The sequence below is a fragment of the Anguilla anguilla genome, chromosome 4, assembly GCF_013347855.1.
Source record: "Anguilla anguilla isolate fAngAng1 chromosome 4, fAngAng1.pri, whole genome shotgun sequence".
NCBI lineage: Eukaryota > Metazoa > Chordata > Actinopteri > Anguilliformes > Anguillidae > Anguilla > Anguilla anguilla.
In genome coordinates, this window is record NC_049204.1 from 5,611,797 (window position 1) to 5,624,386 (window position 12,590).

The following is a 12,590-nucleotide window of genomic DNA, read 5'->3' on the forward strand; positions in this document are numbered from 1 at the left end:
CCGGGCCTCCTTGCGGTGGCTGGTTCAGGGGGCCCGACAGAAGTGCACAAAAAAAACACACCTCGTCTCCAGGGCAGGGCAGGCGGGGCAGGGCAGGGCTGGGCTGGGCAGGGCAGAGCAGGGCAGGGCGGGGCGGGGCAGGGCAGGGCTGGGCAGGGCAGGGCAGGGCAGGGCGGGGCGGGGCGGGGCGGGGCGGGGCAGGGCAGACCGTTTTTACATCCAGAGGCACGCTGTGGCTGAGAGAAGCCAGGAGCTGTTTTTCCGGAAAGGCCTAAGCACACGTACAGAACCCATATGGGCCGTTAACAACATCTAATTAGCTGTGAAGGCCTGTGGCGACAGTACAATTTATAACGTGGGCTGTGGGTTGCTGCCCCGGCTTTTACGGCAAACCAAAAAAGGTTTTTTTTTTTTTTGTTGCCTAAAGGCAGGGATCTGATTCCCAGCACCTGGTTTGATTATTTGGGGTCTGCATGGCTAAATGACTTCCTGTCTGCTGCGTATGGAAAACGCTCCAGCCAATGACATACGCAAAGCCTGCTCTAGGATTTTGGTGGCTGTAAAAAAAAAAAAAAAAAAAAAAAGGTTTGGGGTAAATACTGAGGGATGTGAATTGTGAAGAAGATGGGGGGGGGGTGGGGGGAGTGGTTGGGGGAGATCAGGGGGGTTGTCGGAGGTGATTGCAAATGGGGGGGGGGGGTGTAAGTGTTCGCAGCAGACACAAAAATAAAAAATGCTGTACAATTAAAATTTGTTCCAAAAAAAAAACAAACTTGAAAATAACTTGAATTGCGTGGCCACAGGGACGGTTGTGGCCCTAAGGGACTGTATTTATTCCAGCTCTGGACCAAGTCAGGAAGTGCACAAAGTCTTTTTTCTGACTTGGCAGAATGCTTAACATTATAGAGCACCTGTAGAGTTTCAGTCATACTGGTAGCAATAAGTACCTGCTGACATTTGAATTACTAATTTGAATTAATAAGGGTTGGGAAAATAATGACTGTTTCGGTTGTTAATGTGAAGGCTTTTTATTTCGAGGACGTGTTGAGGAGCTTCGATACGAGGAGCTGCTGTGTCTCTTTGACTGCTGTTTCCCCACTGTGTCACGGGGACTCCATTAAAACTGAGAACGCTCGGTCCTGTATCTCATAATAGAAAAAAATCTGCCTGCTGCTGTCTGCGGATTGTCAAGGTCGCGTTTAAAATTATCGCTCGTTGAAGAGAGCTATTTTGCGTCTTTAGGCGAAAGTTAAGCCTAAACACCATTACTAGGGACCTCTTTTTTTTTCTCCCCGCTCGGTTAATGAAGAGGTTATCGCCCGAAATATAACTCGCGCGCGGACCGCGTCCCGTTGCGTCGTTTAATCGCGTGCGTGGGCCGACTGGCAAAAAGCTGACCTTTCGCACGGCTGTTCACGTAGGTAATCGCCCTGGCTTCTCCTGCAGTGCCCGTGCGTAGACTACGGAGAAGGGTGGTATGCTGAGGCAGTGAATCTGAATTAAAAATAGACCGGACTCGAGACCTTGCAATGATCACAGAGACGCCTGAGCAGTTTTTCTACACAACTTGAGTGAGAGGTAGGCACAGGAACTGCTACTAATATTACCTCTACTGCTGGTGGTATTACAACTATTACTATTGCTAGAACTGTTATTACCGTTGCTGCTGCTGACTTTCCAAATCGAATCAGTCTCCCCTCTTCATTATAAAGTGTCTCTTGCTCCCTGACCAGAAATAAGCGGGTTTAGATAATGGATGGATGAACGGTTGGATAGTACTGCTACTGTTGCTACCGCTGCTTCTTCAAGGTAGTATTAACTAATTGCTACTGCCGCTTCTTCAAGGTAGTATTAACTAATGCGGACTGTACAAGGGGATGGAATTCACAGCTGAGTTTACTGTTGTGTGTGAGTAAACGTGCGCGTGCTCTGAGTGTGAGTAAGCGTGTGTGTGCTATGCGTGTGAGTAAGCGTGCGTGTGCTATGCGTGTGAGTAAGCGTGCGCGTGCTCTGAGTGTGAGTAAGCGTGTGTGTGCTATGCGTGTGAGTAAGCGTGCGTTTGCTCTGAGTGTGAGTAAGCGTGTGAGTAAGCATGCGCGTGCTCTGAGTGTGAGTAAGCGTGCGTTTGCTCTGAGTGTGAGTAAGTGTGTGCTCTGCGTGTGAGTAAGCGTGCGTGTGCTATGCGTGTGAGTAAGCGTGTGTGTGCTATGCGTGTGAGTAAGCGTGTGTGTGCTATGCGTGTGAGTAAGCGTGCGTGTGAGTAAGCGTGCACATGCTCTGCGTTTCGCCCCTCAGAGATCTGCCTGCTGACCCGGGGAAGGCGCACGGCCAGCGTCCGCGCCGACACCTACTGCCGCCTGTACTCGCTGTCCGTGGACAACTTCAACGAGGTGCTGGAGGAGCACCCCATGATGCGACGGGCCTTCGAGACCGTGGCCATCGACCGCCTCGACCGCATAGGTACGCGACTCCCCGGCCCCGCCCTCCCTCTAACCCCCCCACGCCCCGCCCCCCCCCCCCCCCATGCTTTGGCCCATTCCGTGCTCCCTTTTCCCCTCAAAAATGCAATATACTGCACTGTTATGGAAATAAACCATCAGTATTACAATACATACTAACAATATATTGTATGGGGTAACATACAAATTATTTCCACTTTTATATATTGCAATATATGTTTTTGAACAATTGAAATATATGCAACATATATTATATATAATACTTTTGTGCAAAATTTTTAGAATATGTTTTAAAGTACATCTCGGCTAAACGTAATCTGGATTTATCTGGTCGTATGTGTGGACTAATGTAACCACAGGCGATGCAGTGCCACATTTACTGTCAGGTTAGTTCTGAGAATAGCACCGAAGACCACTGACAGGTTTCCAGATGAAGCGCTCCCCTGCTGAATGGTTATGTATATGCTCTGTACAAAGTGGAGGCGTTTTTTTGTTTTTTTTTGGCTGCCGTTGCTGTGCTTTCCGGCTTTGATGTCGATATCGGGAGGCTGTGGGGAGCACCTGCTTCGCGGCCTGCATTCAGGCACCTCTTTGCAAAACGTATAATTTGCTGAACAGTGGAGCCTCCCCTCTCCTCTCCTCTCCTCTCTTCCCTCGCTCCCCTCCCTCCCTCCCTCCCCTCCCTCCCTCCCTCCCTCCCTTCCTCCCGCTCCCCCCTACTACCCCAAGGTCAATGTGCTGCTGATGTCACGCCGTGTCACATGTTCACACCCGATGTTTACAAAGAAGGGTGGGGGGCCTCCCCCCCCCCCCCCGCGTCCGCCACCTGCCTGCCGTTGCCATGGCAGCCGGGTTCCGTACATGAGCGGATTTGGCTTGGCCGCCGGGTCGCGGGGATTCCGCCGGGTTTTTCCGTGCGTCCTGTTCTCAGATCTCCTCCCCCCCCCCGCCTGTCTCCCGCCACACGCCCCCCCTACCCCCCGTCTAGCGTCCACAGGGTGGGGGGGTGAATTTAAAAAACGCGGACCCCGCTTTAACAGACCGGTTCTGTTTGTACGCTGAGTCCTTTTTCAGATGCAAACATTCTGCCGGCCTCTGGGAGGTCCCCAGATCATCCCCCAGAGCATGATGTGGGGGGGGAGGCGGGGGGCGGGGAGGGGGTTTGCCCGCACGGCTTCAAGCCCACGCATGTCAGCGCAGGGTACACACAGTGGCGCTAACACTGACAGTGCACGCCCCCCCCCCCGCCCCCCCCCCCCCCCCCGGTCTGCCTCAGAAGGGAGCGCACACCCGAACACTCCTAAATCAATCAACAGCCAAGCCGGAGATGCTGCGCGCTTCAGGGAAAGGAATACTTCTTTAAACGTCGTGTTCCGTACGCCTGCCCAGTGATGCTGCTGGGAGGGCACGCTAACACAGTCTTAGTTTATTATAGCGCCGGCATTGCGTTGCGTTCAATTCCTAGTGCCGTTGAAAGGCAAATGAAGAACGTGCATTCACTGAAACCCCTGATGGAAAAAAATAAGAGAAGATGGAGAGGAAGTGTGTAATCACAAGAGGCTTTTAAAAAATAAAGAAAAGAAATAAAAAAGATGAAAGCTGAGGTCCTCAGATCTGTCTTCGCTGAGCTCTGAGACGGAGGATATTTCTGCTTCCGAATCTCCGTCCCACAGCGCGAGGTTTCGGGTTCACAAACGCGCAGCTCCGGCTCGACCGCCCCCCCCCCCCCCCTGCGCAGGACGGGCGCGTCTGCACGTGCTCCTGCGCACGTAAGCGCAGATGTGACTCTGCTAAAAGCACACCGCCCATAACCCCCCCCATTCAATGGAGAATTATGTTAGCGTGCACTCAGATACATACGTGCGCACACACACAACACACACACACACACACACACACACACTCGTACACACACACATTCGCACAGACACAATACACACTCGCTCACACTCATACACACACACACACTCGTACACACGTGCGCACACACATTCGCACAGACACAATACACACTCGCTCACACTCATACACACACACACACACTCGTACACACGTGCACGCACACGCACGCGCGCACACAACACACATGCGTACGTACACACACACGCATGCACGCACACGCGTGCACACACGCAGCTGCAATGGTGCAGATTCAGAGGCCGTGTTCTCTCAGCGTAGTGCGAACAATGACTGACTGCAGCTTCAGTTAGGGATAACCTGTGGATAGGAAGGAAGTGGGAACGTTGCGATGCGACACGCCCTTCCTGATCAGGTCAGGTCCTGCAAGACGAACCTCAGCCTCACTCCTGCTGGGCTGCCACACTGTCACACACACAGGAGGGGATTTGGGTGGGGGACGTGGGGGGGGGGGGGCGTCCATTTTACTTCAGCACTGTGTAGTTTGGTTGTTTCTAATTACTCGCCAGGTGTCGATTCTGAGCGACGGCGTGAAATCAAGGGGCGTCAGCTAACCTCCACCTCTTCCTCCTCCTCCTCTTCCTCCTCCTCCTCCAACGTTTTGTGTCCGCAGGGAAGAAGAACTCCATCCTGATGCACAAGGTGCAGCACGACCTCAACTCGGGCGTCTTCAACAACCGGGAGAACGAGATGATCCAGGAGATCGTGAAGTACGACCGGGAGATGGTGCAGCAGGTGGAGCTGCTGCAGCGTCCGCGGGCCATGTCCGCCACCCCCAGCGCGCACGGCGGCATGATGTTCGCCCCGCCCCCCGGCGGCGGCGGCCAGCCCCCGTCCGGCTCGGCCATCGCCACCCTGCAGCAGGCTGTGGCCATGAGCTTCTGCCCCCCCATGGCCGGCCCGCTGGCGGGCCCCGGGGTCCTGCAGTCCCCCAGGATGGTGCGCCGCTTCCAGGTGGTCCAGAGCCTGTCCAGCCCCGTGTCCGTGTCCCCCCTGCAGACCCAGCAGCAGGCGGCCCAGGCCCAGATGGCGGCCGGGTCCTTCGCGTCGGCCGTCTCCAGCCCGCCCGTGCAGAGCCCGCTGGCCGGCGGCGGCGGCGGCGGCGGGCGGACATTCCAGTACGGGATGGGGGGGCTGACCGGCTCCCAGCTCTCGCTGGTGCAGCAGCGGGCCCCCAGCCCCCCGCAGAGGCCCAGCACCCACAAGAGCACCCACTCTTTGCACACCGGGAGCCTGAGCCAGGACGTCCGGGCCCTGTCCGCCTCCCAGCCCTCCCTCCCCCACGACGGGGGCCTGCCGCCGCCGCCGGCGGCCCCCAGCCCGCCCCAGTCCACCCGCGTCTCGTCCACGTCCATCGGGCCCCCCCCGCAGGGCCACCCGGGCACGCCGGGGGCCTCGGGGTTCAGGGCCCCCCTGCTGCCCCAGAGGATGGTGCTGCCCCATCAGATGTCGGTGGGCGCCTTCCCCCCCTGCGTACCCCCCTCGGTGGGGCTGGGGGCGGGGCTAGGGGCGGGGCTGGGGGTGGGGGTGTCGGTGGGGGCGGGGCTGGCGCCCAGCCTGCCGGACCCAGGGGGGCTCAAGAAAGATTCGACAGGGAGCCTCCCCGACACGGACACGGCCAGATCGCGGCTTTCTTCCAACTTGTGACCTTCAGAAACCGTCGCGTGGTGAGGGGCTTTTTTTTCTGAACCAGTTTTGCGAGATCAAAGGGAATCCCACCGCCCCCAACCCCCCCCCCCACCCCCCCCCCCACCACCCAACACCGCTCCCCATGTCACACCTTGAATCTTACAATCCGAATGTATGTCGAACGCGTGGGGACGGGGAGAGAGAATAGCCGTAAGACCCGTTTGAAGTCTGTACAGTTAATAATGAACGCCGGTGGGACCTTTCTGCTCCACCCCCCCCCCACACACATAGATAACCTAGCGGTAGCACTCCCCCACGCCTTGCCTCTAATAACTCCTCGATTCGCCTTTTCTTACCTTGCGAGCGTATTTACGAACACGACTAACGTGTCGGTTACTTACTGTATAGAATCCAAAATGATGCAAACTAGCGTGAGCTGGGACTAAGGAGAGATCAGGAACCTGCCTCAGGCGACAACGATGAAGTTCAGCGCTTTGCAAAAGTGTTTTTTTTATTATTTTATTTGGTGTCTTTTTTCTGTATAAACGAGCTAAATAATTAGGTGTTCTGCTCATGAAGCTGTTACATTAGTATTGTTTTAGAAAAAAAAAGAAAAACAAAAAAAAAACCTAGTGTTATAGACCGCTGGTCGATCTTAAATCGATATGTACAAAAATGGAGGGTGATTAGAAAAAAAAAAAAAGGCTTTTGTCAATTTAATCTTCATTCTATTTTCTCCAGACCAAAGTTGAACTTGAACACTATGTTGGGATGTGTCCGTGTCAACTAAGATAGAAAAGAAAATCACAAAGAAAAAGTAACAAAAACAAAACAACAACAAAAAAAATCAAAATAAGGAAATTCATTTGACTGCCTTTACTCCAACTTTAGAAGCCATATTATTGGTCTCTGTGTGTTTGTTCCACGTTTTTTGTTCATGTACGAGTGGGGATTTATTGCTTTTCTATTTTTCCATAGTTTTGTTGGACCTCTTTGTACTCCCCTCTCCCAGGAATATCTCTTAAAGATGGTGCCGGCTTACCCCTTTGCATTTTGGGTTTGCATGGCCATCTTTGAGACGAAAGGGTCGCTCGCCTTGACTGCTAACAAAACGTTGCCTGAGACCAAACTGGACACTCTGCAGATAAAACTGCAATAGAACACACTACCTTTCTGCAACAGATTAATCCAGACTTTTTATATTCCCCTTCAGCGTGACACGTGATGCAGAGTTCCTTTTTTTAGAAGAACAGCAGAGAAAATGATATTGTCGTTTGAGGTTTTTTGTGGAGGGGAGCATGTTGGGTTTATTCTCAGTACAAAAAACGAAAAAAAAAACAAAAACAAAAAAACATTCCCCAACGGTCCCAAATGCATCTTTTCCTAAAAATGTAATACCAGTTTCATAAGTCGAGTCCATATACAGTGTAGCTGTCAGTGTTCCCCTAACAGTATTTTGCGAGCCGTGGCAGTTTGTCTCTGATGACACCTTCGCCAGGTCCGTATCCCCAGCTGCAGAGGGCCAGGAAGAGGAAGTGCGCGTTAGATTGATAAATGTTGGCGCCGGAGGCGTGTGCTCCGATTGGTCAAAGCGGGAGCCTCACAAAGAAACTCCTAAAGGGGTCGAGGGTCAGGGTTCCGTTTGCGCATAAACTGCACGCTGACTGGAGAACGTTATCTTGAGCACCCAGTTTAACAGCCAACGGGACCAGGGCTGTCATGGTCCCTCTTGTTTGGTTTTCATGCCCGTGCAGGTTTTGCAGGTGCAAAGTGCGTTCACTAATTTCACAAAGGAAAGCTGATTGTCTTGTTCTGTATATCTAGTCTAAGGTTCCCTGGAACCTGCCTTAGCCACAAGATCTTCCTGCTCAGCTCCACCAAGTCACTCTGCCGTTCCAATTCAGGGATTGGCCTGCGTAGCACTTTGACTTTGACTAACGGGGGTCCTGATTGGATAGCTCAGAGCTACTGCTTTTTTTCTATCCATAAACAGACCTGCAGTGGTCAGACACTTTGACCTCTTTATCACCTTGCATCGGAGTGTGATGCTCTTCTGTTTCTTCGATTAAAAACACTTGTTAACGAATTAACTGATGGATTAATAGATAGGAACCTGGACAAAGCCATGACCCGTGCAACCCCATCCTGTGTTTAACGCACACGGACTGTGTCCCCCCATGTTTAAGGTCTATTACCTCCCCCGAACTGGGACAGCTTGGCCCCCTATGGGCCCCCCTATCGCCGGGGCGATGCCTGTTTTTGTCCACGCACACTGTCCTCCTCTTGTCTGTTCCCCTGCGGCTGGGGGACAGGTTCAGAGCCAAGTCCCTGAATTACGCTCGCCGCTGCTCCTAAGCTCTGAAGTCTGAATCCGCGAGCGAAATCATCAGAGCCAGTTTATCCGACTCATCATTACACCCAAGCTTCTCTTTGCCTGCTGCTTTCTCCTCTCTCTCTCTCTCTCTCTCTCTCTCTCTCTCTCTCTCTCTCTCTCTCTCTCTCTCTCTCTCTCTCTCTCCCTCTCTCTCTCTCTCTCCCTCTCTCTCTCTCTCTCTCTCTCTCTCCCTCTCTCTCTCTCTCTCTCTCTCTCTCTCTCTCTCTCTGTACCTCACAGGAGGGCTTTGCTGCAGCTCGGGAACGGTGCATTTAGTACTAAGCGGTCACCTTATAGAGGAGTGCCTCTTAACATTCAGTATTCAATCAAACCCAGAAGTATGAACCTTGCGACCAACGGGACGTTGTTAGATACGCAGAAACGTAAAAGCCACACTCAGTTACTACCAGTCCCATCTCGCGATTTATCGCCCTTTTATGCCGAAGAACTTGCCGTTGTCCCCGAACGCGTAGCGTGCGCAAAGAGCCCAAGTGTTGTCGAACAGTCGTTTCAGCTTCAGCTCGATGAATCCGTTTGTGACGGCGCGTCGGCGAAGAGGAACTACGGCTGGCTTATTCCCTCGCCGATTACAATCTTCGATGCGTTTGTACTTTGAACAAGGGTTCACACTGAAAGGCAAAGGAAAGGCTAGCACATGGACGCTTATCTGCTATAAAGCAGGTTGAGGCTTAGTTTGGATCTGCATCAATCTGCAAAATCGAAAAATGTTTTTTTTTAATTTAGATTTTTTTTTCATGAATGGGACCTGGGAAAGTGTCATGATGAATATCCTTTGAGTTATGATCATGTGTCACTCGTGTTTTTGACGATAAACCCGAAGTGCCCTGCAAACATAAACCTCCCTGGATATTTATAAGATCAAGTCGTCAGTTCGCGATATTGGTTTTCAAAGTAGCATTCGGCTGATAAGTACAGCAGGTGATTCAGGTTCACTGTAATGAAGCGGCTGATGTGGAGGTTGAATAGCAAGGATGTAACATTCCAGTGTTGTGACAGGTGCTTGGCTCTGATGGAGGCAATGCATTGTATGCATTGTGATTCGCCCCCTATAACCTTCAACCAGGGTTCGAATTATGGGGGGGATTGGGGGGGGGGGGGTCTGACCATCCAAATTAAGACTTGGACCCCCCCCAAAAGAGGTATAAACAACAGGTCGGGGGGGGGGGGGGGTCGAAACATTTATATATCCTTCTCACCTGTAATTGTAAATATTACAATATATTTCCCATCAGTGGCGTCACCCCCCAATCCCCCCCATCCCCAATTCGAACCCTGCCTTCAACAAAACCTAGGAAAACTAGGAAAACTAATCCTTCGCCAGTAGTCGCTCCGTCTTCTACGGTGAAATCAAATTTCAGGGACGGTTCCAGGGTGACGGTTATTTGAATCCGACGCTATAATTAGTGCTGCGTTCTGTTTAACGTCACGGCATCTGTTGGTCACACGCTCTTAAAAAAAAATCTAATCTGTGCAGAAAGGTGTGTGATATTATTTTTTGTTTGTTTGTTCACCAGCTCTTCTGCCACTTTTTTTTTTTTTTTTTCTTTTCCTGAGCATCTGCTCGGAGTCTCCAGCACCAACACCACTTTAGATACTGGGTCTGAAGTGGCCTGCTTCATGGCTAACTCTCTAGAGCTTGTGAAGGAAGTCACTCCATAATTCCGTCAGAACCAGAACTTCTTATCACTGAGGACACTGAGGTTTTTCTTGGGATCATTTAAATCCGTTCAGAAAGCTGCTGTTTTGATCTTTTCTGTTTTTCTTTTTTTTTCTTTCGTCAGAGCAAGAGGATCAAAAAAAAAAAAAGATCTATGGCTTCATTTCTGATAGACGTTTGAGCACAACAACTGTAAATTCTGCCTCTGAACATGCCGCTGGTTTGGCGCGTGACTCCTGACCAAATTCCAAGTGAGGATAATCACTGAAGCAATAACTGACCGTGAAGCAGATAAATTCCGGAAGTGAGCTGACCAATAAGAAAGACACATGGGCGTTATGAAGTAGCATTTTCTAAAAGCTGAAGATTACAGTACGTTTGTGAATGGTATAGACCACGTTTCTTCACCATTCTCACGGTTAGCTTGGGACTGTCAACAGTGGGCCTTGTTAGATTGGGGAATGGGGACTGCTAACCGACAGTACTGACGGAAGTGTTTCAATATTTTAAAAAGGCTGTTTCCGTTCTCACCCAACTCCGGTTGCTCCTTAGTGAAGGGAGTGTGTGGTTTCATGAACTCCATATCTGGTGGAGCTGCAATGAGCTGTCCATGACTGACCTCCTCCCACAACAAAAAAAAACAAAAACAAAAAACAAAACAAGAATTGGCAGAAATCAGTAAGTCCCTGACATCATATATTAGTTCCATGCATTTTTGATTTCAAGGAAACCCCACTCTTCCACCATTACGCATTTCTTAAAATTGACAGAATTGAACCTTGTTGTGTCCAGAAGACAGGAAGAAGCTGAACAGCTGTCCAGAGTATTCCAGTCAATCCAGTGATGACCAGCCTTGTACTTGATAATCTCCCATCTGGAATTTTTCAGTTATTGAGCATTTGATTTTCCTGTGAATCATTTGCTTCCCATCAACCCCTTGGTAATCAAAGGGGAATATCACAATAATCATTTTGCAGAGTGCTAGCAAGTATAGATGCATTCACGGGTCACAGGCACAGTGCTATAAATATGGGTGGAGTCTGATTCTGCAATATTTAGTTGATTTTAGTTCTGTGCAGGGGAGCGCACATGTATACTATGGCCTATATGCCAGGCGTGTTTCTTAAAATTATTTATACTCTTTTGAATGAGATAAAACTATGTGACGATCAGTTCAAGCAAATAATTGTATAGATGTATAGACTCATTGGTTGAACTAAGCAAAGCTAATTCGCTGTTTGTTGAAAAAAGCAGTATTTATACTACGATGCGGCGACGTTGCACTTTTTTCGGCTCGCGGAATGATACGAGTTGTGGATTTGAATATTCGAGTCTCTCCCGTGCACAAACCTAAATAGTAACTAAGCCAATAACTTGAATAAACACGTTGTTTTTTTTTTTTTAGCTTAGAGTTTATTTATGTACTTATTTTTGTAAACATCTTGTGAATTTTTCTAGTGCAATATATAAATTGCTATATATACATATACATACCTATATATATACACATACATATACACAAGTCCTCTGTAAAATGGTGGAACCCTCCTTAAAAAACGGTCTACAGCGTGTACATATCATATGAGTTCGTCATTGACTGTAATAAGACGGCACTTTTAAGGCTCCAGTACCACTCAGAAAGCCTGTTCCTGGTGGAATATTGAGTTCCTATTGATTCATGATTTGTGTCCACTCAGTAAGTCAACTGTATTTCGGGCACTTTTTTTCCTGGGGGTGATCTTTCTCTAGCTCTCACTGGCTCCTGCGAAACATAAAATTAATGTTTGGGTTTCAGTTTTGGCCGATCGATTCAGAATTGTATTTGCGCACCGAGTAGTTTATATTACTTCACCGCGGTTGCTTCTGAGTGGGCCTCTGATCCGTCTGTATTCTACCGATGACTCGTCTGGCTTTTCCGTATTCTAGTATGATATGCAAAAATTGCCATGAATTGATGGGTTGGCACAGTCCTGGGTTTTCAAAAGCAACCATGTCAGATAGCGCACATTTTGGAAATGCTACGTTAGTCTTCAGTGTTTCTTTTTATTTCGAGGCTTTCGTGAGAGTAAAATGATGTTACAATGGCAGTGGGCCAATAGAGCGAGCTGAAGGATATGTACTCCATTGTGTTTCTTGTGTCGCCTGCTTGTAATTGTAGGAAATGAACGCACAAAGCTGTCGGATAAATCAGCCAGAACGCGGATTAGAAGAAGGTTTTTACAGAGATGCCACCCGACCTTGCAAATTAAATGCAAATTCAACTGCCGATACGAGACAGGCAAATTTGAAGAGCGCCCCGTTCTTGGAGGCTGACGCTTTTGTTGAGAAAAACGAAATTACATCTGGCTAGCTTTGGCGTATTACCTCAAAGTCATAGTCATTCCCAGGCACCTTATTAACTCCTAATTACACAACCTGCTCTTCTCCTCGGTTGGAGACAGCCCAGAGCACTGTGTGATTTGCAGGACGCTTTCTGTTAAATGACACTGGAGAACCGTTGAAATGAAAGGTTCACGTACTGTAGTGTTCATTC

At 49.8% G+C, this 12,590-nt stretch overlaps 1 protein-coding gene across 1 annotated transcript in view; it reads left to right on the top strand.

Moving 5' to 3' along the window:
- The window catches only part of hcn2b (hyperpolarization activated cyclic nucleotide-gated potassium channel 2b), a 52,677-nt gene extending 46,571 nt beyond the window's left edge, over positions 1-6,106 (top strand). The window contains exons 8-9 of the mRNA XM_035414515.1: positions 2,296-2,460; positions 4,990-6,106. Coding sequence (XP_035270406.1) covers positions 2,296-2,460; positions 4,990-6,023 — 1,199 coding nt within the window. The 3' untranslated portion in view covers positions 6,024-6,106. The remainder of the gene's footprint in view (positions 1-2,295; positions 2,461-4,989) is intronic.
- The last annotated feature ends 6,484 nt before the right edge of the window (positions 6,107-12,590 follow it).